Source organism: Nematolebias whitei, chromosome 21 (assembly GCF_014905685.2).
Source record: "Nematolebias whitei isolate Nwh7 chromosome 21, NemWhi1, whole genome shotgun sequence".
Lineage (NCBI taxonomy): Eukaryota > Metazoa > Chordata > Actinopteri > Cyprinodontiformes > Rivulidae > Nematolebias > Nematolebias whitei.
The window spans coordinates 20,621,015-20,634,224 of NC_056518.1; the positions used below are offsets into that span (position 1 = coordinate 20,621,015).

General features: G+C 41.3%; 1 protein-coding gene across 1 annotated transcript in view; it reads left to right on the plus strand.

Moving 5' to 3' along the window:
• The first annotated feature begins 180 nt into the window (after nucleotides 1-180).
• Nucleotides 181-13,210, plus strand: part of si:ch211-195o20.7 (cytospin-A) — a 16,300-nt gene continuing 3,270 nt past the window's right edge. The window contains exons 1-6 of the mRNA XM_037695381.1: nucleotides 181-220; nucleotides 3,952-4,551; nucleotides 4,650-4,702; nucleotides 11,261-11,799; nucleotides 12,110-12,206; nucleotides 12,290-12,356. Coding sequence (XP_037551309.1) covers nucleotides 181-220; nucleotides 3,952-4,551; nucleotides 4,650-4,702; nucleotides 11,261-11,799; nucleotides 12,110-12,206; nucleotides 12,290-12,356 — 1,396 coding nt within the window. The remainder of the gene's footprint in view (nucleotides 221-3,951; nucleotides 4,552-4,649; nucleotides 4,703-11,260; nucleotides 11,800-12,109; nucleotides 12,207-12,289; nucleotides 12,357-13,210) is intronic.

A 13,210-nucleotide genomic window follows, 5' to 3' on the forward strand; every position in this document is an offset into this window, starting at 1 on the left:
GTAAGTCAGGTGTTTGCTTGTCCTGAGTTGGACCCACTGGATTCTTTCTCAGCTGTAACTCCAGGACTTCACCTCTGTCTGTCTGTAGGTCCCCTCCACTTTTTGATCTGAGCTGAGTGAAAGTGCAACATTTAAGCACCTGCGGGGCCCCATCTGTGGCCCCCACCCTCGTACTGCAGAATGGGCAACTTTTCCACCAAAGACAATCATGGACCCACAGGTAGGTCAGCACACAAACACATGGAGTCCATAGTAAATCCCCTCTTCTGTGTGTTTATTATCACTCGCCTAAAGGCCAAGGTAAAGTGATTGTGATTTTATTCATGTCTGTGTGTTCAAGTGTTGGTCCGTTAGCAAAATATCTCATGAACCATCCATCCAATCGGTTACCCGCTTCTTCCTTTTTGCGTCACGGGGGTCACTGTCCATTTCCAGAAGTCACTGTGGGAGAGGCAAGGAACACCCTGGACAGGTCTCCAGTCCATCACAGGGACACATAGAGACAAACGAGACAAACAACCATTCACTCTCTCATTCACACCCAGTGGCAATTTAGAGTTACCAATCAGCCTAACATGCATGTTTTTGGTCTGTGGGAGGAAGCTGCACTAAAATTAAACTTGCACTAAGTAATTGTTGAATGTTCGTCTATAACTCATTAACTTTTGGTGTCAATTCAAGATGGCCACCATAAGAAATTTACCTTAGCCAAAACAAGAATGGCTATAACTTGGTTATTTTACAGATACTGAGCAAAATTTTGATGCGGTAGTAAATGAGAGTAATTCACAACAAGGTGGCAGGTATGAATGAATGAAAGTCAACTGTAGTAAGACGGAGTACACATGTGTGAATGAGAGGGAAGCTGGTGGAAGGAGCAGAGGTCACAAAGGTGCAGGACTTCAAGTACTTGGGGTCCACTGTCCAGGAAAATGGGGAGTTTGGTAAAGGGGTGAAAAAAGAGAGTCCAGGCAGGATGGAGTGGATGGAGAAAAGTTTCAAGAGTGATTTGTGACAAAAGCGTGTCATCAAAGGTCAAAGAAAAAGTTTACAAGACAGTGGTGAAACCAGCTATGTTGTATAGTCTGGAGACAGTGGCATTGACAAAAAGACAGGAGAAAGAACTGGAAGTGGCAGAAATGAAGATGTTGAGGTTCTTCATAGGAGTAACAAGAATGGATAAGATTAGAAATGAGATCATCAGAGGTACAGCACAGGTTGAACAACTGAGAGATAAAGTTAGAGAGACCAGATTATGGTTTGGACATGTCCAGAGGAGGGACAGTGGGTATATTGGTAGAGGGATGTTAGAAATGCAGCTGCCAGGAAAAAGACAAAGAGGAGATATATGGATGCATTTAGAGAGGACATGGAGGTGGTTGGAGTGAGGACAGAGGATGCAGAGGACAGAAATGGAGGAGGATGACTCGCTGTGGTGACCCCTGAAGAGGGAAAAGCTGAAAGAAGAAGAATAAGAAGGTGGCAGGTGATATGCCTTCCTTTTGCTTGCCTCATTTTTACTGTTTCTTGTTGTATCATATCTAAAACAGTTTCATGTACTAACAAGAATATGATCAGGAAGAGGGTGGGTGGGGAAATACAGGAAGAGCAACTGCATGAAAATTCCCTGAAAAGAGTGGGTGGACGAGGGATAATCATGAAACTGAACGAAACAAGAGGAAGCAGAAAAACTGTATGTGTGTGAGAGAAAGAGTGTGTGTTTGTGGCTGCAGGAATCTTGGCAGCCCTCCTGTGTGTGTTGTTCACTGAGTGGTCTATTCTCCTTGAGTCCCTGTGTGATTCGTTCTGAGCCCGCCGAGCCAGCTTTGATGAATCGGCAGAATTCCCCATCTCAGCACAAGGGCAGCAGATTAATCATAGGAGGCCTAATGTTGTCGGACCCCCCCCCCCCCCCCTCAACACACACACACACACAAACCTTGGTGAAAACACACTCCAAGTCTTCCATATTCAGTCAATCTTTTACCCGGGCACATGGTTGGAGGAGCACATTAAGGTTTGGAATGAAGTGTAGAATCCAGAGGTGGCATTAGAGCATCATTAGACAATCCTGTCATTCTTTTGGAGGAATGTTGGCCTTGCAGCAGGTGGTGCATAACTTTGCAAATGTTCAACTACTGCTCTTACATCACTTGTGAAAAAAAAAAAAAAAAAACGCTCTTAGCTGAAAAGCTTTTGCCCAAACAAGGAAAAGAAAGACAATAAAGATGGAGACTCTATGCCTCATGATTAGCTATAAAGGTGGTATTGTCTTGCTCTGCTGGATAAGGAATGCTGAACCAAAAAGTGGAAATCACTTGTTATTGTGTCAGCTTTGGAAATGTATTGACAGTCCTCTGCAGTGTGTCTGTGTGGGAAGTCTTGGTCCTCTATGTCCAAGTGTGAGTTCCTTAATTTGGAAAAACAAGTGTTGCAGCAGTATAATGAATGAGGAGCCGTGTTACAGTGTTCTTCTCCAGGGTTAAAGTGTGGGTGTTCGGCTGGTCAGTGAGAGCTGTGTCGTTCTGGGCGGATGATGCTTTCTGTGTCAACATGCCATTCGAGTGACGGCCAAACCATTAACTTTTTATTCTCTCAAATAGGTTCTTTTTGATAGCTTTGTGTCTTTAATAACAAAGGAACAACTTTAAAGCATAGCTGTGTTACTCATGTTGCTTTGAATCGGTCAGAACTCTGCTGATCATTTATTTTATCCACTCTTCCCAAAAGGTTCAGTCTACACCACAGAGTGTACCATAAAGTGTTGGTTTTTTCTATTGGTTAGAAACTCTAACCATGCAGGGATTGTGCCAATGTGTTTCTTGGTCATTAGAGGAATAGGAAAAAGCACCAAAATGAATACCAGTAAATCCTTTCAGGCCATTCAGGACTAGTGTCTTCTGTGTGAGCTGAGCTGGGAAACATTATCAGTAGTAGGGGTGTAAATCACCAGCTTTACCACAATACAATATTATATCACTTTGTTTGTATGACAATATATTTCTCCATATCACAAAGTCTGTCACGATATGATTTCGATTCTATACTATTTACAAGTCTGCGATCGATATATTGCGATATCAAATGCTCATCTCATTTACATATAAATAAATTTACAAAAATGTCCGTAGTGATGGCAACTCTGTCTACAGTAGTAGCTCACGTTTAACTTCATTTTTAACTTATTTGTACAGTCTTGGTATACAAGTTTCACTGAAGTGCTGCCTTGATGGTAATATACATCTCGTCTCCAAAGTATGCAGTAGTTCACAAAAGCAGTTATTTTCAACAACACTGTAAGGTCTCATATCTTTACAAATGAAATATGACATGGCACCTGTGATACTCGTTGCTCTTTTCGAACTGTTGTTCAGCTTTTGTGGGAAGAAACTAGTCGAAGGCGGCGTGGCGTCTGACACGGTGATGCTGGCAGAGCTAACATGGCTATCAATGCCGTGTTTCTTCGTCAGTTGAACGGCCAAATTTGTTGTGTTTCCCAAGTATTTTATCTCACACTGGCACATTTTGCATATGGCATGTTTTTTTCTGCTGAGCCGTCATTCTGTCAGAATCCAAAAGATTTCCACAGTGTTGATTTGAATCCAACAGGTGAGCGAATTTCATCATCCGTGTTTTCTGTCTCGGCTTCCATGCTGCTAAGGCGGCTGCAGAGCACAATCGCGCATGGAAATGGTGACAAAGACTTGCCTTGGGAATTTCAAAATAAAAACATATTTTAAAGATGATATGAATCAATGTTTTTGTTTTGCTATGATGTAATTGAATCATTAATCATTTATTCAATGTATCGATATGGTTTGATGTATTGTTACACCCCTAATTGTTAGATATTTTCCTTTACTGTTAATAAAAATGTGCAGTATGCTGAAGAAAAGAAAAACCCGCGCAGCATAATACATCCTTATGTTTAATGTTTTTTTTTTCCTCTAGTGTCCCATTTGGAATCCTTCCACACTCCACCTTCTTCTCCACAGAGTGATGGACCTTGTCTCGTTCCCAGTGTTCCTCATCTTCCACCTTCCACAGCAGCCTCAACTGCATCCCTGCCTCCCACACAAGGCATCACTATCAGCTGGAAGAGATCATCGCAAAGCACTTCCAGCACCTCCAGCACTTCCATTCCACCTCCTAACTGGAGTCCTCCTCCACCAGTCATCCCAAACAGCTCCACGGTTGTTCCTGGAGTGAGCGTGGTGCACAAGAAGACAGGCAGTACCGTGGCAGGCAGAGTGGAGCCTTCTTTAGGAAGGAATGGGGGTCTTCCGACGTCTTCAACCCATACTTCAGTCTCCCATGTAAAAAGTGTGGCTGTCAGTCCTGTAAAAAGCCCTTCGCCGGTGTGTAGTGAGTCACCTGCCAGCAGCTGTTTGGAGCAGAACTGCAAAGAAGGAGACAAAGGTCTGAGTCAGACTCTGCTACTTGGTGATGAAAATAGGGACAGCCAAAGTGAGGAGCTGGTGGAACTGTTGGAGGAGTGCAGGACCACACTGGGTATTTCTGCCAATCAGGACGGGACCACAAATTCAACAGGCAAGAAGGAAACTAGTTTGCAATAGTTGTTTAATTATTTTTAACGTTCTACCTGTATATGCATGCAATGGCCTCTGACATTTTTATTCTCCTCTCAGAGATACTGACACATCTGCTGACTGAAGTGAAAAGTTTAAAGACTACTTTACAGGTGAGACGATTTTGCTTTTCCATTGATGACCTCATGCTTTTTGATTTGCGGTACGCTCAGTAAATCCTTCCACCAAAGAGAGGCTACACTGACAGAGAAAACATTTCAGTTTTCTATAGTAAGTTTATCAGAATCCATAGTCATACCTCTTACATATGACAAAAATATAGTTTCACATGAAAACAGGAAAGCATACACAAGTCAAGGTAGCACTGATGACCTTTCAGCTAAGAGATAACACTAACATGGACATCCTGTCACCCCAACTCCCATCTCACAATAAATAAACCCTGGAAACAGCCTGTTGGGAGCAGCAGCTTTACTGATTAAACTTCTTCCTGCGCTCAGTCTCCCTTAGAACCTCAAAAGAGAAAAAACCTCTCTGATTTTATCTTATGTGAGATAGTGTTTGTGTTTTAGATGCTAGCAGGACACCACTTGTGTAGGACATTAAACCTGAAAGTCCAATTTTCTCCTAAATACTGTCCAACTATTTGGAACCAAGCTCAAGTTGAACAATGTCTTGTGAGACTTCCTCAGTCCAACTTTTTAAGCCTTCCGTGTCTTTTTGTTAGGAGGGTGATATTTTTTGGTAATTTCCTGTCACTCACTCGTTCCAATTCCTGACCCTCCCTTTGGAGGGTTGTAGCTCCGAGCTTCCTCTAGAACTGCTGCTCATTATGACAGCTGGACCTGATCCACAGTGTGCTTTTGTCCCCATTCCTTTGTCCACATTTTGTTAGATTTGTTAAACAATATGTACATATCTGATGCAAATGTCAATTTAGAAATCTGCCTCCTGAACTCTACATCTCAGCTTCTTTCATTATTTCATCTCTCTCATAAGCTTTCCCACATCCTTATAAGGGGTTTAGAAATATAATCCTCGCACAGGTCAGCTAACATCAGACAGACTGTAGTGCAGCCCTGAGCGGGGGCCGTGTGGTGGAAATTGGGCAATTCAACACTTGTGTTTACACAAGAAAGCAAAGCTCAACATTATAAACTCTCTGTCTGCTCAGCCATTCTGAGAGTCTTTTTGTAGAAAATGGAAGTTCACTGCAGAGGAGGAGGTCTGCATTCAGTTGTCCGGAACACAAGTCTTGTTTTGTTGTGTGCTGTGTTGTGAGCAGAGGTGGAAAGAATACTGAAAATTTGTCCTCAAGTACAAGTACTGTTACACTGCTTAAATTGTACTCAATTACAAGTAAAAGCACTGTTGTTATAAAACATACTTAAGTAAAAGTATAAAGTACTCTTCTCAAAAACTACTTCATATTAAGTGCTTTTTAACCAATTGATGTTTCATTGTGTTGTCAATTGAAGACATTCAGTTTGATTTACTGTATTTAATTCAAAGCACATTTCTCAGAAGCTCTGTCTTATTTTAGTACCAGGCAAACTGATGGCAGTGACAATATCTAAGATCTTTGCATATTTAGCCAAACTAATAACCCACACATACAAACAATAAAACAGCAATATCATACAGGTAAAACCTCGTATACTGCAATATGTTTTTTTGAAATTAGATGCTGAAGTCTTGTAAGCTGCCATCACCGTCTCCTATTCACCCTCTGTACATGAAACATTCCTCCAGGTACAGCCACGGGCACTCGTCCTCAGCCTTTACCTCATCATTTTCTCTGTTGACAGAGTTGTCCTCTGTCTCTATTTTGTCTTTTTCTCCAAATCTTTGGTCCATAAATGACTCTCTACTCTACGGAGTTGTCCTTTGCTTACGTCATAGGTAATTGGTGCGTTCTTGATCTGAGAGCCTTGTTGGCTACAAAGATGCAGATGAACGGTTTGAATATTAATTCAAATTGTGGCCGTACCTATAGAGACTTCTGAATTTAAAAGTAGTGAAGTAGATTACATGGTCTAAATTGTACTTGTATGAGTAAAATTACACACTTGAAGTACTCCCAAAAATCTACTTAATTACATTAATGTGAGTATTTTTAACTTGTTATTTCTTCCCCTGGTTGTGAGGTAGTGGGGGCTGAGAGTTGCAGCTGAATTAACCGACCTCGTGTTTTTATTAGAACATAAGACAGAAGACTAAAAATGTAAGGATTTATGCAAAGCCTTTCTTTTCCCTTTGTGTGTCTGTTTTTGTCAGGAAGATCAGCTGCTCCTCGGCACAAGAATTCCAAAAATGATAAACTTGACAACTTTTGCTGAAAATGTTGTTTTAGTTGCAGTGTAGTTGATAAAATATAGGATTTTGTGTGTGTTTTTATCTTTATGTTCCCATTGCTGAAAGGCAAAGGTGGTTAATTATGTTTCGGTCTGGGTCTGGATGTGCAATAGTTATCATCGTATTGCCAACTACAACAGATTAACTTTTGAACCAAAGCAATTCAAGATGGCTGCCACTCTGATCTCAGAAAACAAGTGAATGAATATAACAGACAACGTTATAGATGTTGCACTAAAATAGTGGTTGAGCATCGTTCTTAACGCATATTTTGAGCGCATTAGATTGCTCCACATTTTTGCTTCAGTTTGTGAGCAAAATACCTTTTTAAACATCCATCCATCCATTTTCTTGACCCACTTTTCCTGTTTGGGTCACGGGACAGCTGGTACCTATTTCCAGCTGTCACAGTGACCGATGCAGGTCGTACGTCCATCACAGGGATACAAGACAAACAAGCATCACACTTAGGGGCAAGTTTAGAGTTACCGTTTAACTTATGATGCATGTTATGTGTCTGTAGGAAGAAACAGGTGTGCAGAAAACCCAACATGCACTGGTAGAACATGCAAACTCCACGCAAAAAGGCCAGGAGGCAAACCTGTGACTTTTTAGATGTGAGGCAACAGCTTTAATACTAACACACCACCTTTCTTTGAAATTCAACTGATTTTTATGAAACTCTCTGAAAGTAATAACTGACTGTACAATTTGAAACCGTTTCCTTTGGGATGAATAAAGTTATTCTGATTTTTATACAAAGTGGTCGCAACTTCATCATGTTTTAACATACGATGATCCCAGTTTAAATACGGGCTTGAGAGGCAGTGAGGATTATGCTTTACTTCAAGGAATGCCAGGTCTTTAATCTTTCACGGTTTTTGTGTGACATTAAGTCCAGTTCAATGCAAAAATATTCATTGAGCTAAAGTTTATACCACTTTTTTTTATTTCTGCCTCATCTTTTCACCTCTTCTCTGTAAGTACGTTCTCCTTTTCCCATCTTTTTAGCTCCTCTCGTTTAAGCCTTTTTCTGTAAATCTGACCCAGTTGTTTAACCTTCCTACCATATAATTTAAATTCCGATTATTCTTCCAGTGACATTCTGACAGCTTGGCTCTTCTTTGTGCTTTCTCAAAAATGTCTTCCTCTTTTTCTCTGCCTGTCCAACAGTCATAAAGTTTCCCCTTGTTTCTGTGTGAATGTTTTGTCTTCAATATTTTGAACTAGCAAAAATGAAAACAGTCCATTCATCTGGAAGAAGTTGTGTGTGTGTATGTGTGGGTGGTTAGAATTGTGTTCCCTCCGGTCCATCTCAAAGCCGAGCTTTAGAATCAGTTCCAGGTGAACGCTGCTGGAGATTTTCAGAAATGATCTTCAGGTCCTCTCTGTTCTCCTCGCTAGACTGCCCCTACAAACAAGGCTTAAAAAGGCCCTGCATTTGGGGGCCACGCAGGCTGGCCATGTGCAGAATGAAGATTTGTGCATTAAATGGGCTTTTAGGACAGGGCGGGCCTGTGTGCATGCTGTGCCGTGTGTTATTTGCAGTTCTTGAATCCAGCTGTAGACCCTAAGACATGCAGCTTGCAAACCCTTCCAAGTTATTTGTGGGGAATTGTTTGGATTTGTTTGCAGCTGATATGGTTGGAGTGAAATGTCTCCTAATAGGTGCCGGCGCTTATTCAACCACTTTCTGAATGCACACGCCACAGGCTGTGGAAAACAAGACAAAAGAGACATTACAGAGTTGGGATGTTTCCCCAGCTATGTATTAGGAGGTCTGGGTGTGGAGGTGAACTAGGGACAGATGGGTGGAACGCCCATAATCTCCAAGTGTGTTGGACTTTTTCCAGGCGCTGTCAGGATTGAAAATGTGCATCAAGACTCCAGACATGTGGGCCTGTCATGCCTGAATACCTCATCTGGTCATGCAGTGGGGCACGGTCAAGTCTTGAGGGACTGAGAGAGTTTTGTGTGCAAATCCACACTTTTATCTCAGTTTGAACTGAGGAGCGCCCCTTCCTGTTTTCTTAAAGCAGACATGCTCCAGTTAGTGTATCCACAACCAGATAAGAAAAGACAAGATCCTCCAAGACTCAAGCGAGTGTTTTTAGTATTTCTTAATATAGAACACCCTCGAGCGGGAAACACCGTCTTGCTGCTTCATGATGAGCGTGTTTAACAATGTGGTCTGCTGTTGAAGTGGCAGGATCATGGGGAGAGAGGAAAGGAATATGATATTATGTGTGTTTTTGTGTGTGCAAGCATCCAGTATAATCAGATCCAGCTGTGGTCTTGAGTCACTGGTCAGATGAGGAAACGGCTTGGCTCAGACTTCACCTCCTCCTCCACATCTCCATCCATTCTTCATCTAATTACCGACCTTCCCTTCTGCTCCTCGGCACTCAATCACAGTTCTCTGACTCACTGTATGCTGGCTCTGTTAAACCCGTGTATGACTTAAGCCATTTTGTTCTGCTTCCTAGTTCTCGTTTCTTTTCTCTCTCCCAGTTGTCTTGGATTTCACAATAGTCTGATATCGTTTATTGTACCTCTCTTGGCTTTGTTTGCTCAGATTTCTTCGTTTTGTCACTGCTTAATGTTTAAACACGTTTGTGGTTAGCGTACTGGAATAATAAAAAACTTCAGTCGTCTTTAACAAAACAAAAGTGAATCTGTTTGAGAATTAGACTCCCATAATGGTAATTTATATAATGTAAAATTAGGTGACTTAAATTTCTTAATCTGGGGGGTTTCATGGGATAATCTTGTTCTGGCTTCCATCATTGTTGCCTTTCATTGATTTTGTCCTTTGTTCCATCTTCACTCAAACTTCTTGAGGAAAAATCGTGAAACACTTATGGCACGCTGCACTTCTTCCAGCTTGCTGATGCTTCTTGTTAAGTTGTATGAAAAAAAATTAAAGTTTGCTCATTTTTGCAACCTCACTGGATGTAGATATGTTCATTCTTAGCAATCTTTTGCAGCATGTTGAAATAAAAAAAAAGTTGTAATTTGTATCTAAATTGACCTTTACAGCTAGCCAGTGGAATTTCAGTATATAATTTAATAGTTTGGTAATTTAATTTGATTTTAGCTCATCGATCATCTGCTCACACAGACTCATGTTCGTGCTGCTGTTTGGTGCATTGTTTTGTACTATTAGTTCCTTAGTGTATTCTTAGTTTAGCGTATTTCTTAGTTCATATCTTGGATCTTATTTACAATTTGTATTTTTGTTGGATGTAACCGGGACCCTGTGTACATAGTTTCATTCCACCTTATGTACTACATGTGATGTGAATGACAATAAAGACAACTTGACCTTGACCTTGATAACTGTATGTGCCTTTAGATCAGTAAAAAAAAAAAAAAAACTTGACAGAGATGGAGTAACGTGGGCAAATTGGTTGGACTTTTGTTGAAGAAACATAGACAGCATCCAAGAAAAGAATGTTGCTTCAAATAAAATAATAAATAAATAATTATCTTATTATTCAGCAGAAGGATTAAAACATGAAAATAACTAATTCGACTAATCGGGAATCACATAAAAAAAATTCTATAACTCATAAGTAGATTGTGTTTGCATGACTGTTTTTTTTTTTCTGCAGGGACAGTTTTACTTTATATTTTATCAAATTCCCAACAATAACCTGCAGTCTTGGGTTGCACTTTTTCTCCATTGGGTTTGCCTATTTGGGCTTTTTTAAGAATATCTTGTGTCTCTTTTAACCATACCTGTCTGAATGCTCTTTAGCAAGAATAAATAAATCTTTTACAAATTAAACATATGTGACATACAGTAGAGACTTATGTCCCATTTGTAGCACACTCACATAGTGGCCCAACCAGTTTGATGGTGATAAGATGGTTTTTGGAGCCCATCCTCTCCTCCGTCGACTCCTCTGAAGCAGTCATTGCCAAAGTAATTCAAAATATCAAGGTTCATGCTCAATAATCCAGGTAAAATAATCCAACATAGTTAAATCATGCTCTCTGAATGTTTTTTTTAACTGGATTATTGAGCATGAACTTTGATGTTTTGAACCACTTTGGCCATGGCTGCTTTAGATGAGTTGACAGAGGAGAGGACTGTATCTGCAGCCGTAACTGCAACTGTATCTTTCTTTTGTGGATTATAAACACAAGTAAACTACTGTTGAATTAATTTACCACTGCTGATCCAGATGGTGTTACCATAGAAGCAGAGGTGCTTCAGCATTTTGATTTTCAAATTTTATTTAAAATTATTTAAAATTTACTTTAAAAACTAATTAAAAAGGAAACTAATGTATGTACAAGTTGGTTTACGATTGCTCTTCAAATTCAAACATCTTCTTTCTTCCCTTCAGACAGAGCGCGGAGAATGGCTGCAGTTCCAGGCGGACCTCCAGGTGGCGGTGTCCGTGGCAGACCGCCTGAGAGCTGAGACAGAGGAGGAACTCACGGCGCTCAGATCTGCCCATCAAGACACTGAGAGGGAGCTGGCAGCAGCTCACCAGAGACAGAAAGAGGCTGAAATGCAGCTGGTCACCCTGCAGGGAGAGCTGAAGGACACCAGGCAAAGACTGGCCACTCTCACAGAGACCAAAGATAAAACCAAAACCCATGTTCAGTGTGAGGAACCAGAGAGGCCCAGTGGAGAATCCAAAAACTCTGACAGCAAAGAAGGATCTAATAGAGGCAGGGGGAGGGGGCTGTACAGGGTGGGAGGAGAAGGGATGGACAGTAAGAATCAGAATGAAGTGATGAAAAGTCTTGATGAAGATGCAAAAACAAACTGTAAAGGTGTGACTCAGCGTTACCTGAGAAATGTGAAAAACGAGGATAAGAAGGGAGCCGATGTTCTGTTTAACGAGACACGAAAGACGGCGTCCACAGAGAGGTCCAGGTGAGACAAACCCTGCATCCCATTGTCTTCTTTGAAATACACAACATATGAAATTACTTTGTAGTTACAGGGACGTCAGTGTGCAGCGTCATAGATTTTCCAAAACAAAGGCTCCTTGTTTATCACATTTTTCGTCTCTTGCATGCGCAGATGCATTACAATCACCAAGTTTGGTCAGGAATGCGTTTGTGGTCTCTTCTGAATGTGTTCGCCACTCTTCAGTGACAGGGTCACTTGAGGACAATTTTACTTCCAGCTGCAGACGAGTGAAAAGTTATTTGTCAGGGTTTGTTTTGTCATTGTGCTGCAGAAGCCTGTCCAGATTACCTGCCTCTACAGACTCTCTCACCATACACAATGGAACATGTCAGTCCATCTCGGCTTCAAAGCTTGGGCCTGCAAGCAAGGTGAGATTCTCTCTGAGGAAGATCCTTCTGCAACTTTTATCACTCATCAATGATAAGGTAAAACTAGTTTCTATGTCTTTAAGAACGCTGGGCAGCTAAAGGGACGGAAGAGTGTTGACTGGCAAGAAGACAAGTCATCCAGTGACACAGGTCAGTTTTTGTGTTCACACACCTTCTGTGAACGCCGTTTGTGTCCTGTCGAGCATTTTTTTGTATTTTAGCTTTTTTAAATCAAGATTAATTTTGTCTGGAACACTGCAAACCCTTTATTGTGGTGGTGCATTCACTGTATACTGAAAGTTGGACTTGAAGAACCAAATGTTTTGGCTTGGAAGTACCGGTATATATGTTAATCTCAATGCAACAAATTTCAGTCAAATGGACTGTTTCTTTTTTTGTTGATATGTTTCGTCTTTCATGATTATTGAGCATGAACTTTGATGTTTTGAACCACTTTGGCTATGGCTGCCTCAGAGGTGTTGATGGGGGAAAGGGCAGGTCCCAGAAACCATCCTATCACCAGCAAACTGGTTGGTCCACTGTGTGAGTGTGATGCTTGTGGGACTCAGTTGCTGTGGCTCCTCAGACTGATGAAGGACGAAATGTCTCAACCAAAAAAAGAAACCATCCACATGATTGAGTATGAACTTTGTTACCTCATCCAGATGACCTCACTGAACTTTGTTGGATTATCTACCTGGATTACTGAGCATTAACTTTGATGTTAATCTCAATGTTTCTATAAAAATAAAAATACAGTAGTCCCTCACTGGGCAGCACGGTGGCGCAACTGGTAGAGCTGCTGCCTCTCAGCGAACAGGTCCCTGGTTCAAACCCCGGTCCAGGGGCCTTCTGGGTGGAGTTTGCATGTTCTCTCCGTGCATGCGTGGGTTTTCTCCGGGTACTCCGGTTTCCTCCCACAGACCAAAAACATGCATGTTAGGCTGATTGGTAACTCTAAATTGTCCCTAGGTGTGAGTGAGAGAGTGAATGGTTGTTTGTCT